The sequence below is a fragment of the Ostrinia nubilalis genome, chromosome Z (genome assembly GCF_963855985.1).
Source record: "Ostrinia nubilalis chromosome Z, ilOstNubi1.1, whole genome shotgun sequence".
Classification (NCBI taxonomy): domain Eukaryota; kingdom Metazoa; phylum Arthropoda; class Insecta; order Lepidoptera; family Crambidae; genus Ostrinia; species Ostrinia nubilalis.
The window spans coordinates 14784941-14805920 of NC_087119.1; the positions used below are offsets into that span (position 1 = coordinate 14784941).

At 37.3% G+C, this 20980-nt stretch overlaps 1 protein-coding gene across 7 annotated transcripts in view; it reads left to right on the plus strand.

The window, feature by feature from the left end:
- LOC135086485 (calcitonin gene-related peptide type 1 receptor-like) overlaps positions 1 to 20980 on the plus strand; it is a 134497-nt gene that overhangs the window by 7640 nt on the left and 105877 nt on the right. For 6 of the 7 annotated variants that reach the window (XM_063981205.1, XM_063981208.1, XM_063981210.1 and 3 more), the window contains exon 2: positions 5615 to 5825. In XM_063981205.1, the coding sequence (XP_063837275.1) occupies positions 5696 to 5825 (130 nt within the window). In that variant the 5' untranslated portion in view covers positions 5615 to 5695. The remainder of the gene's footprint in view (positions 1 to 5614; positions 5826 to 20980) is intronic. The other variant, XM_063981207.1, reaches the window with a different exon arrangement.

The window sequence follows — 20980 nt, forward strand, 5'->3', positions numbered from 1 at the left end:
AGGATTAAGTAAGTACGTCAAACTTTTTAAAATATTGCTCTTAATAGATTTATTCAAATTCATACACAGTTAAATCTGATAGATTCTTAAAAAATAGATAAGAAGCTGAAAATAGATTTTGGGTCCCTTTGGCACATTTAAGCCCAAATTTTCTTTTTGTTTTTTTTTTAAAGAAAGGCTTAAACTTTTAATAATAGTATTAAATTACACTCTAATCTTTCAATAGGCGAAGGTTTCTTTGTACTTGTCTTTAGCTCAATCATAATTATGTAGTTCTTTTTAATACAAGTAATACTTAAAATAAAAGGAGAACACCCACAACTGTAATGCTATATTGTTAGGTGAATAAAGAAATTTTATATTGTCTGCCCTAAGCCCCTATAATGCGTCTTCAAACGCAATATACGAGTAATATCTTAAGTGGACGCAGAGGCGATTTTAGGGAAGGTAACTTTAATAGCCTAGCACGCGTTGTTATGTCTTTGGCACCTGTTACACCTTTAATAAGCGGTGGGCTGAAATAGTCTCACTATTATGACTTTCACTTTTACGTTTTACTAGGTCCTACTGAATGTTTTGCTATCAATGACATTCTGGCTTCATCATTATGCCACCTTACTATTGTCATGAAACGTAGGGCACGCGGATTAAGACAGTTATGCAGTTTCTATTAATTCGCGAAAAACTTTGTTTCATTAAAAACTATGATGTAACATACTGGTATCATTGGTAGGGGTTAATAGGGATTAGTAAGGATACGCGAATACAGATAAATAAATCCTTAAAGAATTCTAGATTTTAAGTCCTACATTCTTTAGTTAGATAATACATCAATGGAAACATTTCATCACTATAACTTTTGTTAGAATTTCATCAATAGATTTGTTTTCATATCAAATTGAATAGGAGAGAATGATCGATAGACTGGTATAGACATACGTGTAATGGATAATTGCGCCATTTCCCATTCGTCACTATGTTTAGTGTTGGGTCAACACTACTTGGTCAACGTAAATTCACCGCACCAACGAGGCCATAGGAACAGCGTTTCAGTACTTTATTTATAGACACATCGATGTATTTTTGTAATGCACATTATTTAAATCCATATAGCTCAACACCTTTCGGTACAGTGAAATAGCTTGCCGTTTAAATTTTAACAACAATTCCAAATAGTTTGGTCTAAAATTGAAATCGACTTGGGCTCGCAGTGATAAATATTTAGAGTGGGAGTTAATCTTATGTTGAAACGCAACTCGACCTTTCAAGGGCAAGAATAATTGCTAACAACCTTAGTAATTTAAGGGTTGTTCAAAATATGAATAGTTACACGATGTTCCTAACTCAAAAGCAGCTGTTTAAAATGTAGTTCCTTACCTTCTAAAGTAAGTATTTGTCTATTACATCTATACTTATAATAAATCTGTAGAGAGGTCAATTCTGTACATGAAATATATTTTCAAAATAACTATCAGGGGGTGATTAGTGATCGATACTGATGCCAAAAATGAAATCAGTAAAATTTTTGTCTGTCTGTCTGTCTGTCTATCGGTCTGTCTGTCTGTCTGTCTGTATGTTCCTTATAGAAACAAAAACTACTCGACGGATTTTAACGAAACTTGGTACAATTATTCTTCATACTCCTGGGCAGGTTATAGGATACTTAGGAATTCCCACGTGAACGGGAATTAGCGGGAAAATCCTTTTGTATGAAAAATCTAAACCGCTTAAGTTAGACGCTTGAAATTTGGCATGCAGGTACCTTAGTAAACTTAAAGCTTAGTTACAACAGGATATTACAAAATTCCCACGGGAACGGGAGTTAGCGGGAAAAAACATTTGTATGAAAAATCTAAACCGCTTAAGTTAGACGCTTGAAATTTGGCGTGCAGGTACCTTAGTAAACTTAAAGCTTAGTTACAACAGGATATTGCAAAATTCCCACGGGAACGGGAGTTAGCGGGAAAAAACATTTGTATGAAAAAATCTAAACCGCGTAAGATAGATGAAGGGGGTAAAACGGGATCCACGCGTACGAAGTCGCGGGCGGCCGCTAGTCAAAAATAAATGAATAAACTTTTGAGAACTTTTTAAAATAAAATAAAATAAAATAAAATAGAATATGATACACGCTGAGTAGGTGTCATTTTGGTTCAATAAATTCTATCAAATCTATACTTTCATATTATAAATGCGAAAGTAACTCTGTCTGTCTGTCTGCCTTGCTTTCACGCCTAAACCACTGAACCGATTTTGATGATATTTGGCATAGAGATAGTATGATTCCCGGAAAAGGACATAGGATACTTTTTATTCCGGTTTTTGATACAGGGACACGCGCTATAAAGTTTTTCTGTGACAGACAAAAATCTTTCTTTAAAGGTTATTTAGTTAGTTATATTGTGTTAAACTATGTTTGAAGCAAATAAATTATGTTTCTTTTTTTCTCTCTATTTTCGCGTTCACCTGAAGCACTTTTACGAGCACTAGTTGTTTTTCTCCGGAATATAAATAACTTTAATATATGAGTCAACTCTAATTATTTATTGGTTCGGAACTGACTACTATGCCGAGAGGTCCCGGGTTCGATTCCCGGCCGGGCAGAAATTGAAATGATGAATTTTTATTTCTGTGATGGGTCTGGGTGTTACTATGTATAATATGTATGTATTTACAAAAAAATGTTTTTAAGTATGTTATATCCGTTGTCTAGTACCCATATTACAAGCTCTGCTTAGTTTGGGACTAGAAGCGTAGTGTAAAATGTCCAAGGATATTTATTTATTATTTATTATAATCAAAAGTACTTAGTTTGGGACTAGTGGTGCAATGTAAAATGTCCAAAGATATTTTATTTATTTATTTGAAAACATAATTTTATACAAATGTATTCAATAATATCGTGTAGATGATCCATACAGAATTTTACATTCACCATTTGTATTTGTTTAGATATTTTGAGGAAAAAATAATGCATTAATAATTAATAATTCTTAAAAATCTTAGTCTGAGGCTGGGTTACACAACCTTACTTTAATTTTAACAAACATCAAAAATCGACAAAATCCGTACTAAAATCACTGATTATCGTTATGGTTACGGTTAAAGATAGGTAGGACTTATAATGCAACCCGTGCAACACAGCCTTACAATATTTTTTTAAGTTTCAGGACAAGCATAGTGTTGAGAAGAAGCGACTTTGACTGTCAATTGAAACTAAAACCTTAAATATGAGTTTCATACTTGGATTTTTAAGTACTCATCTTAGGTCAAAATATGTATAAGTTTAAGTAGGTACCTACAACCTACATTCGCCTCAGATAAACTACAAAATCATTAAATCCTCTTATTCTAATTTAATGGAATTTGCACTTTACTAGATTATTATAAGGTTTATAATGAATTGACAAAAGGCTTTATGTCATCCCAAAGGAAAGAACCACTTCCCTGAATATCATTTGATCATATTCGTAACACATTTTTTTTACTTTTTCATAAAATCACAATAGCTTAGGCAACTTTCTGATGATTCTGATGAATGAAACTGAAACTGAAAGTTTCAAACTGGTCGCGTCATGTGTGGTCTCTCAACGGACGCTATGGCAAAAACTTAGATGCAACTCAAAAGTAACTAGCAGTTGCAGTTTCGTTGCAGTTGCGTTTCACCGTCTGTTCTGGGCCTTAGTGTTCGAAAACCACAGTGACACTCGCACAATAGGTATTGCACAACCGGGTTCACTGCCTTCTTCGACACCGAAATGGACACCACTCAATTAAAACAACAATATTTTTGCCCTGAATGACGTACAAACACAACACCATTGTCACAAAATTATTTATACCCTTAAAGTTTGCGGCGTATTTGTTATTGTAAAGCTATAAAATAACAAAGTTTAAAAAACCACGTGGCTGATAATACTCGTAATTCTTTCGTTAGGTGAATAAAGATACAATTTGATATTTACTCTAACCGTTAATAGCGTTCTGGTGTGAATCACTCGGTGGGGCATTCGTTATACGGGTAACACTGGCACTATTATACACGGTGGTATTTTGTAATGCCACCTGGAGTGAAAGTACTCTTAATATTGTAGATAGAATTTTTTTTTGTTTGTCACACCCGGGAATCGAACCAACTAAAATCTGTTAAAAATTACACCCTGCATTTTTATTACATCGATCGTGGATTAAGTAGAAGGATGAAAATCTCTCTAACAAACTTGATAAATCAAATGAAAGGAAAACCATGAAATCTTAAGTTTATTTTTTAATTATGTTACAAAAAATTATATAGTAACCTACCTATACATATTATGGTAGAACGTTTTCTAAAATTTTTCAAAATTCTTGAATTTAGTTCTCTTTCTTTTCAAAAATAAAGGAATGTTTTCTTTCAGTAAAATTTTCTATCTACAGTAGTATTAAGAGTACTTACCCTCCAGGTGGCATTACAAAATTCCACCCTGAATAGTTAACTACTCTGAGATTAAAGAAATCGGAATTAGATAGTGATCATAACTAGTTTTGTGCTAGCATTTTGCTCGTGTAGATTTTGGATTAGAAGAAAGACTGATTAATTATTAGAAGTACCTATGCTGGATATATGTAGTTTAACCATTATGATGAAAAATCATTACCGCGCAAAATATATTATTATTGTTAGCAAGCTTTCGTAATGAAACTTGACACGTTGACATCGTGAAGGCCTTAAGCATACACTAAAATTTGGAAATTTACTCCATTTGACCTAAATAATGATGAACTGTGTCACCTACATTCAATTCAAGTGGGACCAATATTTGCTAAACTTATGAAGCAATAAATATTTTGACCGCAAAGTGTACTACCATTTTGTTGCAATTTGATACATCAAATAGAATTTTGTAAAAACTACTTCTAGATTATGAATAACTTGAAAAAATCGATGCCTAAGGCGGGTATCGAACCCACGACTTTTCACTGGCCGGGTGACTTCTCTTTCATCCGAGCTACTTAGACACTGGACAAGCCAGCCGACATTTTTCAAATGAAATACGCTACTTATTATGGTCAGCGTTTTTTGGGTAGAAGGTATTTGACTGTAGATGATACTTCTAGATTTTCTCTGTTTTAAGACGTAGCAAACTAGCAAAATTAGGTTAAATATAAGGTATTATGGTACAGAATTGCGCTGGATGCAGGCCGCTACCAACCGTGCGATGTGGAAGTCATAATAATAATTGGGGGAGGCCTATGTTCAGCAGTGGACGTCCTGTGGCATAAAATGATGATGATGATGATGATAATGATGATACAGAATTAAATATTTTTGGTAAAATAAAACATATTCACACTATATGTAACCTACATATTGGTATTTGACCGAGTCACTCCATCCACAAAAGCCACACGTCGTAAAATATTTGAAAACAATACCATAATTTAAAAGAACTTAATTTAAGAATAGCTTCATTTTATTCTAAAATAAACAAAAGATAAAAGTCGAGACTCAGCATTAGTTTCTTGATAAAGAATTTTAGAAGTGACAATAACCAAGATAAGTGAGTGGGACTAAAACTGTTGGATTTCTGTGTTTATCTGACGTGTTTTGATGTAACCGTGTTGTTCTCGACAGTTTATCAGTTGTATTTCTCGATAGCTCTCTGAAATTATGAATGTAAATGGTTTGTGATTGGTTGCCGAGTGAAACTTAGGGATGCGGCCGTCAAACCGCACGGCGAATTCTAAGGACCCGAAGTTGCGACTCCTCGAGGGTCTGATACGGGAGTGCTTCACTGTGAACACGACGCACAGTGAAGTTGAGGCGAACAAGGAACCGAGCAAAGGTGAGTGTATTGTTTTTTATCTTAATAGATTTATTGTGTGTAGTTGTATCATTTATTGATGTATGGGAAAGCTTTATGGTGTATTTTATTCAAAATCACAAGAAAAAAATACCAAGATAATTGATGGTTTATAACCATTCATACTCCAAAAATATGGACGTTTTAGTATGTAACAAGTATGTTCTCCTACACGTCTATTTCTGTAAGTTTATCTATGAAATTACATGGCTGCTTATTTTAAGACTAGGTACAATCAAATTAAGCCATTCCATGTTTGTTTATCTGAGAAGCAAATACGAGTAATCTGTTGCAAGTAATCTGTTTACATTTAGTCTAAGCCTTACGAGCATTTCGGAAAGCCACTGAGTTGTTGAGATCCAAATGACTGGTAGTAATACTGTTTATTATTGAGTCTTCGTAGCCCTTCAAGTACGTACCAGCGAATCGAGACACAATAGAAATTAAATGTTTCGGTCTCATGTGGTCTCATAATAACCACTGGATTCCACGAGCTAAGGACGTCGCAAAATTATCAACCCGGAAAGGGATCGTAACCGTATCAACATGAGGCGGTCAGTATTCTTTGTATGAAACTCCATACTGCAACGCACACTTATCCGCATCGTAATGTATACGCCTCGCCAGGCGATTGACATCGCGCTAAAGGTGATGATGGCTCGCGTACGGTGTTGATATCCCTTTCCGAGTTGATAAGTCTGCTATGAGCTTTAGTTGGACGAAGTCGCGGGCGGTCACTAGTCATATTTGAAACGAACTTTAACTCCCCGATAAAGTATTGAGTTCATATTGACCAATAATGATGAGATAATAAAATTTATTCTATGCATTATAACATGCAATGCTCTTCCCTCTGGACACGTGGTCCGACTGCTTTGTCCGACTAATCGGACCACTTGAACTTTTTTTTCCTATTGGTTCGATTAATCGGACTACAAGGAATCGCAATTCCACTTCGTCCGACTAATCGGACTTGAAATAAATTAAGGGTGGTGTTTGAGATTGTGTCTGTCATAGTTTAGAAAATAGTTATGGAAAATGTCAAAAGTCATAGGTTCTGAAATTGTGTAGCTAGATGGCGATGTGCTTCGTTCAATCGCGATATCATTTGATTTTTTCCTGACTATTTAAGTTAAAACTTTAAGGTTCAATATACTTCACTTTACTTGGATCAGTGTTTTATTTTACAACCACGGTCCGAGCTTTTTGGGACACTGTACATTGTTGTGGTCCTTCGAGCCGGATATAAGAGCTACGTGGAGGTTTGTACAGCTGGCCACTCTCTCGTCACACCGACCAAGCGGTGGACTGTCGCTTATGGTGTGCTTTGCGGAAGCGGAAAGCGGATTCTGCTGTGATGACGTCAGCGCAAAGCAGTTGGATTGGGTTTTCCACCAGACGGCGCTAAAAGCAGTGCCACCTACAAGGATCCTCCAGATGGCGCTAAAAGCAGTGCCATAGACAAGGATTCTCCAGAGGGCGCTAAAAGCGGTGCGAGTTTATGGAGTTCACGAGGAGCAACCAGATGGCGGTAAAAGCAGTGCAAATCGGAAAAGTCGTGAGTCAGTGATCAGAGACAAAATCAAAATTGACAGTTTGGACTTTGATTTTCTTATGTAGTTAGCAGTTGTCAAACACTTGTAATTTATTTAGTTTCGTAGTTAGGACTTAGAATAATCGGCAAAAAAGTGAACAGACGGGGAACCTATGCCCGATTTTTTATAAGTTCTATTTTTTCAAACACTTAGAAAATTTTGTATCTCAGGACTTAGAATTTGTTGCGATTTTGGACTTAGTATTTTCAGTGTGTCTAATGATTTCTTAATTAACTGTGCGGAATTAACTAACTTTAATTTAATTGCACTCCTAATCTATGTAGGTAATTAACTGTTCATATAATATTTCCATGCCTAGTGATTTAGAAAAGTCTTTTCACTCAATGGATCACTCCTCAGAGGTCAATATGGAAGCCTTAGTTAAGTTACAGGAGGATGTGAGGGTTTCGATTAGCAAGGGTCATGTAAACTTTAAAAAGTCCCCTAAATCCCGAATTACTCAAGCTTACATAGAGACACGGCTGAAAACATTAGAGGAACAATGGAGGTTGTTTACTGATACGCACCGAACGATTATTTCGGATATTGAGACTGACGAGTACAGGAGCTCTAGCTATTTCACAGATGATGTTTTTGAATCCACACACGAGCTCTACTGCGATTATAAGACCAACTTAAAAGAGAGCTTGAGTGAAGTTGTTGCTGTAGCCTCGAGCAGTAAGTCTCCCATCCCGAAGTCCGGTACGTCAGTTAGTATGCCACAGGTTAAGCTACCCAAAATTAGTATTCCCACCTTCAGTGGAAAATATACTGAGTGGACTACTTTTAAAGATCTGTTTGAGTCACTGGTCCATAGGAATGATAGTCTCGAAAATGTTCACAAGTTGCATTATCTTAAAGCCCACTTAACAGGAGAGGCAGAGCAGCTTTTGCGTCACATCCCTGTTACTGATGCAAACTATACTGAGTCTTGGGCTCTGTTGAACAAAAGGTTTAGCAACAAAAAGTACTTAGCCAACTGTTTATTGAAGCGCTTGATTAGCCAGACCAATGTTAGTTCCGAATCATCTGAGCTAATTAAATCTTTGCTAGATACAACTTGCGATTGCCTAAACGGGTTAAAGAATTTGGGTTTAGAAACAGACTCATGGGATGTTATCGTAATTTATTTAATTAGCGCAAAATTAGATCCAGAATCACGCAAGTTGTGGGAGGCAGAAATAAGCACTTCCGACGACCATCCTACCATGAGCCAATTTAAGAACTTTTTAGAACATAGGTTCCGGTCGCTAGAGTTTTTGCCTTCTCGGTCAGTAAAGCCAAATGTAGTCCGCAATAACATTTCTGTTCATCACGCTGCTGAAATCTCGTGTCCATTCTGTTCAGAGAGTCATAGATTATACAATTGCAAGAATTTTGCAAAAGAACAGGTTGACGCACGACGTAATTTTGTTCAGTCCAACGGATTATGTTATAATTGTATGTGTTCTGGTCACTCCGTATTTGTTTGCCGTCAAACTTCCAGGTGCCGAGTTTGTAAAAGGAAGCATCATTCTCTTTTGCATGGCAGTAGTCCCAAGTCAACTGATCAAAATGTTGAGAGCTCATCAGTTGACAAGAGTGAAGTCATTGTAGCCACTTCGTTGCCTTGTAACGAACCCAATAACTCCAGTGTTCATAGTGAAGTCCTTCTGGCCACTGCACTTGTTAGGTTAGAATCGCAGTCCGGAAATATGCTTACTTTTAGGTCTCTGTTGGACCAAGGTTCTCAGGCTTCATTTATCTCGGAGTCAGCAGCACAATCACTAGGTCTAAAGCGAGTTTCAAGTAACGTGATTGTGTCAGGTGTAGGTGATGGAGTTGAACCCGTTGTATCTAAATCATTGGTAAGCTTTAAGCTCCAATCAACTCTTGATCCCACTTTTGTCATTCCTGTTAAAGCGTACGTGTTAAAGAAACTGACATCAGTAATCCCACAGCGGAAGGTTAAGATTCAACTGAGCCAGAATTTGATACAACTCCAATTAGCTGATCCCAAGTTTCACACTCCTAATAAAATTGATTTGCTTCTAGGAGCCGATATTTACAGCCAGATCTTAGAAGAAGGAATGATCAAGGGTTCTCCGGGTTCACCTCTTGCGCAGAACACAAGGCTTGGATGGATCCTATCTGGCCAGGTTCACTCAGAACCTGTAGACGGTTCGCCGTTATGTCATAGTAGCAGAATCATCAGTTCGCACGCCCACAACGACAAGTGAGCCGTTGTTGAGGAATGGTCTCTCTTGGTTGACAAAAGAGCTATCGAATACAGTCCACTAGGTTGTAACCAAGATACCAATTTAGGAAAACATAAGCATCAATTGTGGTTTGCAGGGTTTAAGTAGTCTTCGGCGATGGCAACTCTCTCAGAAAATACTTAGCTCAGAGACATCACAGGTAGGTCTTCACAGGTACCCAAAATAGGTAACGTAGGGCTAGTGAAAGAGAATGATCTTCCCCGGCTCGTTGGCTTTATGACATCTTTGTTGACAAGCTTCCCGTCACTGACATAATTACTCGTGTTGTTCGTTGGCTAACGTGTTATGCAAAAGCTCTACCATAAAATGACCTGTTTCGAAATTATGTGTCTTACCTGTGGCAGCCTAATTGAGTCCGTTTATTATTGTAGGTTTTGAATATTAGGATTTGTTGAAGTCATAAGCAACTGTACTCGTACAAGTCGCACATAGCATAATTATTAGATGTGTTATGTTTTAAGTATTGAAGTGTCAACTGTGTTTTGTTTCTTAAGTTATTTTAATTGTTTTGATATTTTTATACAAGCGAATGTTATTTTAACGTACAGTCCAATCAGGTATCAAGTACACTACTTTATAACTTAACTAAAAACTAAGTTATAGGTATTTTGTCGAAGTCTCATGTACGCGATACAGATGTTAATGATGAACACCGCACGGTGTTCATGGTGGGCGGTTATGTTTGAGATTGTGTCTGTCATAGTTTAGAAAATAGTTATGGAAAATGTCAAAAGTCATAGGTTCTGAAATTGTGTAGCTAGATGGCGATGTGCTTAGTTCAATCGCGATATCATTTGATTTTTTCCTGACTATTTAAGTTAAAACTTTAAGGTTCAATATACTTCACTTTACTTGGATCAGTGTTTTATTTTACAACCACGGTCCGAGCTTTTTGGGACACTGTACAGGTGGTATGCAACAAAATCGATCATGGAAACTATTTCTCGTGACAATTTCATATTAACTACCAATGCGATGCTCTTTGGTCATAATAATAACAAGAGCTTCCTCGTGAACGCTTGGCATGGAAAGGTTCACTATTAAATAAATTTATAACAATAAATTTAAATTAATATTGATTTGAATAAATTAATACAAATATGTAAAGGTATAAATAATTTTAATTAAAGATTGTTTCATTCAATGTAAAACGACCTCCTTTTAGTTCAATTCAAAGTTCAACTGAATTGAACTTTCAGGAAAAAAAACCGAAAAGTCAACTTTCTTAAGTAATCTTTCAAGGAAGTTGAAATAAACGGATTTTTTTTTATAAACATTTCCTAAATGTTTATATGTATTATTATAGATAGGTTATGTAGGTATTCATTTGTTTTCCACATCTTCAATAGGGATGTTTCCTGGGTAAAAAGCAAGAGTTTTAATTAGTCCGTCAGTTAGCTTATCAAAAAATACTCGACACCTATTTTTCACTTTTTAAAACTAATGAAAATTTAAAGAGATAAAGCGTGCCAAAGTTCTAAAGAAAAGGCCCGTGACGTCAGTGAGTGCGTAAAAGTGCTGCACTTTGAGACGTCGGGCGGAACTTCAACGCACTATAACTTTGTAATTATTTGTTTGATTGACAATTAAAAATATAAGTGTCCAATATTTTTTTATATTAAAATTGACGGACAAAAAAAATTTTTTTAGGAAACTAGCCTAAAAAAATCGATCAAAAATATTCAATAGATTTATTATAGTTGAATTTTTAGGAAAATATATTCCGTTTATTTCAAATTTCTAGAAAAATTATGAAAACTATGGATGTTTTTCCTGAAAGTTCAACTCAGTTAAACTTTGATTTGAACTAAAAGGAATAGGTCTGTTATAGTTTTTCAATTAAGAAAATGCAATTACCCAAAAAGTGTTGAGTTAATGAAATAATAAATGTATCTTTCTTTCAAATAGGTTGCGCGGTTAAATGTCGGACCATGTAACCTTAAGAACAGAAAGTCTTGATAGTCCGACTCCTTAATCGAACCAACAGGAAAAAAAAGTTTACGTGGTCCGATTAGTCGGACAAAGCAGTCGGACCACGTGTCACACATCAAGTTCAATTTAAATAAGCATGATTACTGACAGTTTGTTTACGGCTGTTCTAGTTCAATGGAGTCCTAGTTGATACTGTGGCTGGATACGATCTATTTTAATTTTAGCTATGTTACTATAACGCTTCCGTACATCTATTAAATAATGTGTAGTCTTAATTAATTTTTGGGGAACAATTATGTCTTAGATTTCGCAAATTTTTTAAATAAACTTGAACTAACATATTATGAGATAAGAGTAATTATATCTTAACTAGCTTTTGCCCGCACTTCACCCGCGTTAATTTCGTTTGTCACAGATCGTCATAAATTATAGCCTATATGTTATTCTGGGTTATAAACAATAATACTGTAGTTTCATCAAAATCCGTTCAGTAGTTTTTGCGTGAAAGAGTAACAAACATCCAGACATCCAAACATCCAAACTTTCGCATTTATAATATTAGTAGGATTTATTCATCTTAATTACGTGGAGATAACAGTAAATTCACTCTAAAAACCTGGAGGACTACCACGAACAATGAAAAACGTCCACTTGAAGCGCTCGATCCGATATACGATACGATGGTGGTTGCTCGAGATTCAGTACAAGTAGGTATTTGAAAACTGATAGTTTTTCATAGTAAGAGGCCTTATCGTCCGATTCCAGAGTTTGGTTTCGTTCGAAATATTATCGTGTTCGTTTTTCTTGAACTGGATTAAGTAACATAGGATCAAGTCAGTTTTTTATTACCTTTCGTTCGTTCGTTCGTTTTCAGCCAAATGACGTCCACTGCTGGACAATTATTACCTTTACAGTTATTTAAAAAAGAGTTAGCTATCTATATCTCTGCTATTGTTATTATTGCAGTCTTTACAAATGCTAGTGCTATAGAAAGAAACTCAAATAAAATAACACTTTAATATGATCGATGAATGTTTTGAAAATGAAACAATCATAAGCTTGCATCTATTCTCGAAATGTTTCATTAGTATAGGAACTAGCTTTATAAAATGAAACGTAATGAATAATGTCAAATCTATGTATATTTCCAAATAAGCAATCTGTAGTTGATTAGTGTTTATAACATTTGTGTAAGTAATAATCTGATAGATACCATTAGTAGGTACCTGGATGGATGATAAGATACTGGTAGGTAATTAGATTCAAAACATTTTGCAACGGTAATCGCTACAGAAGATCATTTTTCTTAAGCCGTTGAGGGCCCGCAGTAGAACTATAAATTGTCACAATTGTTATACATTGAGGAAGAAAGCAGCGGCAGTGTTTTTGCCATCCTCCGCCGCTCCATGTACGAGTAATATCTCATGCAAGGAGGGTAAAGGCAATATCTTGTTATCCCTTTTACAAAAACAGTGAAGACTGTCGCAGCTAAATGGTATTTTTATTCAAATCACGTCGTTTTATTAAATACATCCTTTTAGTCTGTAAACCCGGCAGATTGCATTGTTGGCTTTTGCTTATTCCAAGATCATATTTCAGCAGTGTATTTTGTAGGCCGTTTTCAAGAAAAGAGAATAGCCGCTGCTACATACAGCAATAACAAGTTTAGTTTGTTTCTATATTAGGTATGTAGTTGAAAGCCTTTGAAAAACCTTTTCTTGTTCATCTACGGTAATACATTTAAGGTGGTAAATAACCTCATTTCCGCTGCAAATGGGACACAGAAAGTAGTTTTTATTCATTGAACATCAGAGCGTCAGTGTAGTGTTTTCCTCATTTATAACAAGATACAGTGAATCCACTTAAATGCTCTCATAATATTTGGTTTGGAACATGAAAAATACCAATAGTCCAGTCATTATAGTAAGTTCACCTCGGAATTCGAGATACCCAGCTGTAAGTCTGTAAATACGTGTATATGGACACCCTAAAAGTTGTCTCAAAACCTACATATGGTAGGGTGTAAGCAACTACCTATTAAATTTCAAGGTCAACGGTCACAAAAATCGGTTTTTTGCGCTTTTTTTTAGAAATATCTCATTTCCTATGGGTTTTTTGCTATTTGTATTTATTATCAATATTGTAGAATACTAAATTCTCTACAAATTTTGTTTAAAAAATTTTTTTATACGGTGAACCGTTTTCGAGATAGAGGGTGGAGAGCGCGCGGTCACTGCATCACTTCAGGTCAACTTAAGCGGTTTAGATTTTTCATACAAAAGGATTTTCCCGCTAATTCCTGTTCCCGTGGGAATTCCTAAGTATACTATAACCTGCCCAGGAGTATGAAGAATAATTGTACCAAGTTTCGTTAAAATCCGTCGAGTAGTTTTTGTTTCTATAAGGAACATACAGACGGACAGACAGACAGACAAAAATTTTACTGATTGCATTTTTGGCATCAGTATCGATCACTAATCACCCCCTGATAGTTTTTTTGAAAATATATTTCATGTACAGAATTGACCTCTACAGATTTATTATAAGTACTAGCGGCCGCCCTCTATCTCGAAAACGGTTCACCGTATAAAAAAATTTTTTGAGCAAAATTTGTAGAGAATTTTGTATTCTACAATATTGATAATAAATACAAATAGCAAAAAACCCATAGGAAATGAGATATTTCCAAAAAAAGCGATTTTTGTGACCTTTGACCTTAAAATTTAATAGTTGCTTACACCCTACCATATGTAGGTTTTGAGTAGGGATTGCAATCGAATATTCGAATATTCGAATATTCGAATTTTCATTTTAAATTAGTATTCGAATAGTAAATTTACATATATTCGAATATTCGAATATTACAAAAATTAATAGAAAATATAGAAAGAAGACGACTTAGTGTTTGCAAATGCAGTCGGAGGCATCAGATTAGAGGTGGGCGCCGATATAGAAATAGCCGGCGGCGGCGCGCCGACTTTTTGGCTTCGGCGGCGGCGGCGTCGGCGGCGTGACCTTGACCTTTCCAAGTTTCTTTAGTACCAATATTGCCCTCAGAACGAGTCTAGATCCAACCCTCACTGAGGCAATGGCTTTGAGTGCTGCCTGACTGTCACGTAAGATGTAAATGTCGCGCTTTTTATGCACCTGTTCTATATTCCTTAGTGCACACATGATTATAGCATAGGTTACAGCTTGAAATACTGTTGCAAACCTCCCTAAGCTTTTACTGTGCTCGGATCGTTTGGAGTAGACGCCCGCTCCCGATCCTGAGTCCATATTGGAGCCGTCAGTATACCTGATCAGGTTGTCCTGTTGATCTCAACAGTCTTTTCCAGACTTCCCTTGTTGTATAGACACTTTAAAATATTTGCTAAACATGTACCTAGGCTGCATTGTATCACATCCTTGTGTGTTTGGTGCAAATTTTGTATGTACTCCAGAGTCCCGCATCCTTCAGTCAGTGCAGCGCCTTTCTTGCGTCCACTTCTAGCGCCAAGTACAGTGGAAGCAGTCCCAGAATAATTTCCAATGCTTAGTTGGCGTAGCCCTAAACGCACTCGTTATTTCTAGGCATGCAGTTCTTTGCAATTTTCCGAATACCGTTCTGCATGTCTGTAGCCTAGTTCTAGGCCACCAGATAATGCTGTCATAAAGACGTATATCTTGATCATACTTTGATATTTGGATAGCGGGTTTGAGTAAACTTTTTACTACGCCTATTTCCAGGTTCTCGTGGATTTCTCAAATGTAATTGTACCAATGCGCCGATGAAAGTACCCTTAGCAGATATTTTGGAGTTCTTGGGAGGCAAATAGTTAATGTTGGATTAGCTGGTTTTCGACCACATTTAGGTAGATGCCATAATATTATGTCCAGATCGGTTTATAGTTTTTAGGGTTCCGTAGTCCTGACAAGGAACCCTTATAGATTCGATATGTCTGGCTGTCTGTCTGTCCGAGGTTTTGCTTGGAAACTACTAGCACTAGAGAGCTGTAATTTTGTGGAGGTATGTATATTGATCACGCTGACAAAACGGTTTGGCCGGAGTATAACTTTCATGTCCTAAATGTGTTATGGTGAGACTTCGTAGTTTGCTTTTATGCGCTAGTGGGTCAGCTAAGCATTAGTCACATCTAGCTGAGTTTGCAACAGTCTATTAAAGTGGCTTTAAGATCACTGTTCACATCTGAGGAAGGCCACAGTTGTTTCTGGTGACTGAGCTACTTTACTAGTAAATATTATATTGATATAAAAGAAAGTCGTGTTAGTAACACCACTTATAACTCAAGAACGGCTGAACCGATTTAGCTGAAAATTGTCAGGGAGGTAGTTTAGAGCCAGGAGAAGGACATAGGATACTTTTTCATCATCATCATCATCATCATCATTTCAGTCACAGGACGTCCACTGCTGAACATAGGCCTCCCCCAATGCTTTCCATGTTGATCGATTGGTAGCGGCCTGCGTCCAGCGCTTCCCTGCTACCTTTACGATGTCGTCGGATACTTTTTATCCCGTTCGAAATTAAAAAAAAAGTGTGCTTATTTATTGCCATTAAGGCGGAACAAAGTTCGCCGGGTCAGCTAGTTATTGATATTATGTTGTAGAGGACCGGACCAATTACGGAGTACTGGGATACTCAAGCTCTGCAGCTAAAAAAAATCTTGTCACAGAGTTTGACTTGAAACTATGCCATAAATTGATGGTCGATTACTACATGGGCCATACTTAAGCAAGGGGATAAACGTCCAATGACGGTCTTTTCCCACAATTTTGACAATACAAAAGTCAGGTTAATAGAGCGATAGGATGAAACTTTGTTAGGCGGCTTTCCAGCCTTATGGATAATTTACCAAAGCAAAGGAACTTGCGTTGCGAGGCTCTCACTCAGTATGTTGGCCGTTTGGTGTAGTGGTACGTTCGTAATCTATGCTGGAGGTCGCGGATTCGATTCCCGCACAATAGAAACATTTGTAAAAAAAAACAAATAGTCAGTGCAGGCAGTATAGGAGTCGGCGCGCCGACAGCCGATCGTCGGCGGCGGCGGCGTGAAAAATTTCGCGGCGGCGGCGGCGCGCCGGCGTGGCGCCCACCTCTACATCAGATACATATCACCAACTAAAAGAACTAGTCATTAATGCTTCCGACTGCATTTGTGAACACTAAGTTGTCTTGTTTCTATCTTTTCTGTTCATTTTTACGTAGTTGTGTTTTTTGTTTTTTCAATCATATTTTTATTATTCGCAACTTTGATACAAATAGTATAAAAGAGGCGATAGAGCGAAACCAAGATTCCAAATAATTTGAAAGAGACGACTCTATTGAGCAAAGTTAGCTGACGATGCTGAAGATGGCGGACGATAACGTCAAACAAAAGCAGAGGTACTGGGTGAGATCGAAAAGATTTATGGACAGCTAATTACCTCCAAACCTGTTAATAGCTCAGCAATAGACGCAAGAGCTAGGTTAACGCGACACTATACCAAAGACATCCCGTATATCAGCCTATACGAGATTAGGAAGGCTCTCAAACAGCTAAAGAACAACAAGGCACCAGGTGATGACGGAATAACCTCGGAGCTTCTGAACGCAGGTGGAACATGGAAATTCGTTCAGATACTCTTTAACTCCGTCTTACTTCAGGGAACAACGCCAGAGGCATGGGATAAAAGCGTGGTGGTGCTCTTCTTGGACTATGAGAAGGCCTTTGATTCGATCGAGACTTAGGCAGTGCTGCAGTCTCTCCGGCGAGGGCGATTCCTCTGCGGCGATGTGTGAGATAGGGTGATCTTATATCTCCGAAACCGTTGACGGCTGCATTGGAAGACGCTTTCAAGCTCCCTGAATGGAAAGAATTCGGCATAAATACCTATCAATGGCAAATACATCACTCAGCTGCGGTTTGCTGACGATATTGTGGTCATGGAAGAATCGCTTGAAGACCTCGGCACAATGCTCGAAGACCTTAATCGAGTCGCCCAACAGGTAGGCCTTCGGATGAACATGGAAAAAACGAAGCTCATGTCCAACGTCCATGTTTCGGTTAGAGCTCGATCCTCGAAACAGTTGACAAGTATGTCTACCTCTGAAAAACGATTCGGCTAGGTAGATCAAATTTCGAGAAAAAGGTAAATCGTCGAATCCAACTCGACTGGGCAGCCGACAATAGAATAGGCCTTATAAATAAGCTCAAAGTTGCACAGCGTGCTATGGGGAGGGTTATGCTCGGTATTTCTTTACGACATCGAATCAGAAATGAGGAGATCCTAAAGATTTCTTTCTTTCTTCTTTCTTAAACGAACTAAAGCCGCTGACATAGCCCAACGGATTAGCAAGCTGAAGTGGCAATGGGCAGATCACATAGTACACAGAACTGATGGCCGATGGGGCAGCAAGGTTCTGGAGTGGAGGCCACGTACTACAAAGCGCAGCGTGAGACGTTCACCCACAAGGTGGACCGAGGACCACATATAGGTAGCGGGAATTTAAGGCTCTGGATACAGGCCGCTGCCAACCGGTCATTGTGAAAGTCATTGAGAGAGGCCTATGTTCAGCAGTGGACGTCCTATGGCTGAAATGATGATGATGATGAGAATTTTATAACTGTTTTAAAAACTATATTGTTAAATAGTTAAAATATTCGTTCCTAAAGCAATAAAAACATTGATATTTTAAGTGCTTTTTATTTTTTTGAAAATATTCGAATATTCGAATAATATTCGAATATCACTGAAAAAATATTCGAATATTCGAAATGGAAAACTATCGAATATTTGCAATCTCTAGTTTTGAGACAACTATTAGGGTGTCAATATACAAGTATTTACAGACTTACAGCTGGGTATCTCGAATTCCGAGATTCTTTCCTAATTTAAGCTTAAATGACTGGACTACAAATAATGTTTGAATTGAGAGTTGATAATAGAGATGAAACGGATATCCGGTAACTATCCGGTAGGCCGGATATCCGGCCTAAATTTATACCGGATATTAAAAAACTACGACAATTTCCTATTAATAAAATGAAATATATAAATCTTTGAGGTAAACATCAATAAAATGGCTTATAATAATAACGACTTTTATTTAAAGTTCAACAAGTTACAAAAAGCCATATTAAGGCCTTTAAAAAAACGAATTTCTTTTTCGGGGCTATTCACTCTAATGACGAATACATAAATAGTAAATATCTGAAGTCGAAATATTGCCAAATAAAATAGGTGATCTTTTTTTCACTGACGGTCTGATGTCATGATGCAGTTCAGTCAGATTACGCAGCAAGTAAACTAATTTAATTTTCGCTATTCAATCACACGCTCGCGATGGCAACCGAAATCGCCCGAATTGATCTGCCCCCTAGACAAGTGGCAAAATCTGACATTATATTCGGACTGATTAGATTTTCGAAAAGTGTGACTAGTCTAGTCTACTAATAGACCCACTGATCGCGTTCGAAGCACCTGTGCGGCGCTAAACTCGTCACGACATGCAACGAGACAATGGGCCAACTATCCGGCCGCCGGATATCCGGCTATCCGGCCTAGCAGCTGGCCGGATATCCGGTATCCGGTATCCGGCCAAACAACTATCCGTTTCATCTCTAGTTGATAACTAGACTGGATGCTTATCATAAGTGTGAAATGGTGCAGTCTGCGAGAAAGCTATACGGAAGCCAAGATCTGGATAAGGACACCTGTAGCATAAAGCGATATCAAACTGTGTCAGGCCTGGTTCACTCCGCGCGGTACATCCGATAATTACCTACAGCGAAGCGCCCCGCCGGCGGGTATTATATCAGTCGAGTGTCACGCGCGCGCCAGTCAGGACTTGATGTTTGCCTTTAATAAATAATTTCTGTTGAATACAATTTATGACGTTTAAAGAATTTTATAGTTTTATTACCTATTACCTGCCCCTGTAAATGAAACGGAAGCGTAACAGCGGGAGTCGGGACACCAAATTACGGCTAGCTCTTTTTTTAACCTAGTTCTTTTACCATAATGCATAGGTTTCAACAAAAAAACATTGTTGCCAAAGTGCAGCGAGTAACATTAGAGTAAGTTTGCGCAAAGCCAAATACAAACATAATTTTCGGGTGACGCTTCTCGGTCTAGGATGAAGCCGTTTCGTGTTTGCGTAGTAAGTAGGTAGGTATGCGATGCCATTCTTTTTTCTGTAATTAATAGTAGGTATGTTTAATTTATTCGTCTTATGTTAAAATAGGTATGAATGAAGACATTATATTATAATAAGTACTTTTACATCCTAAGTAGGTATATTTGAAATGTAATTTTTTCAAAGGTAGAATAACAGTAATACTTACCTACATACGTACTTCTTTACAAATAAGTAGAATAATTATTTTTTCACTAGACAGCAACCCTAACAGCGTAAGAAGGGTTCAGAGGCACGCGATAGAAAGAGACAAAACTTGTAGGTAAATAAAATTGTAGGCACGCAGTGTTGTGCGAGCTGAATTCCACTGTATCGCGTCGTAGCAAGACTCGCATTTATTTAAATCGTCTTGGGGAGTAAACCTTCTGTATACTATTACTTATTCTGTGACTGTATGTCCCTTACTACACCTCTCGCACAATACGAGTATCTCACGACAGAATCCTCACTTTACTTTGTTTTTTAAGTGAGCATGACTAGGAAAATAACTCTGTTTACACTTCCGTGAGAGGCTTTCAACCACCTCTGTGATCTAGTGGTAAAACCACCTGCTTCAGATCCAGAGGTCCCGGGTTCGAATTCAATGAGATAAATAATCTGCTTGTCGCAAAAGTTGGTGGTAGGGCTTATTTTAAGTCCGCCTAGCTTCCTACCACCATCTTAGCTAAGTCTATCGCCTTAGCAACAGTGTTAATGGCATTGTTGTGTTTCGGCAGTTAGGGAGCTAGTCCTTCTGTGGTTAAGGATTCCTTGTGAAGCTCGCTTCTATCTTCGGCCTGATCATCACTTTCCATCAGGTGAGATGCAGACTAAGAGAATAGAATAGAATAGGTTTATTAACACAATAAAAAGACACAATACCCTCCTGGGGCCTGGCGTCATATATTTATTACATAAAACAAAAAAATATAAATCAACGCTATCTGTTGAAATTTACCAGAACTTTTACGTTAGTTAGTTAGATGGTGCATCTGTCCATCATTCTTAGCTGTGATTGGCTAGTGAAGTGACATTTGAGAATGTTACTAGGTATGCAAAATCACTTGAAACCTATGTTACAGTTAAGCTTTTACATTTACAAATACATTAGTTTTTATTTCATTCAAAAATACCCAGTAGTTATGATTTTATAGGCATTCAAAGTTCGCTTAAATATTGAGTCCCGCCGACGGTC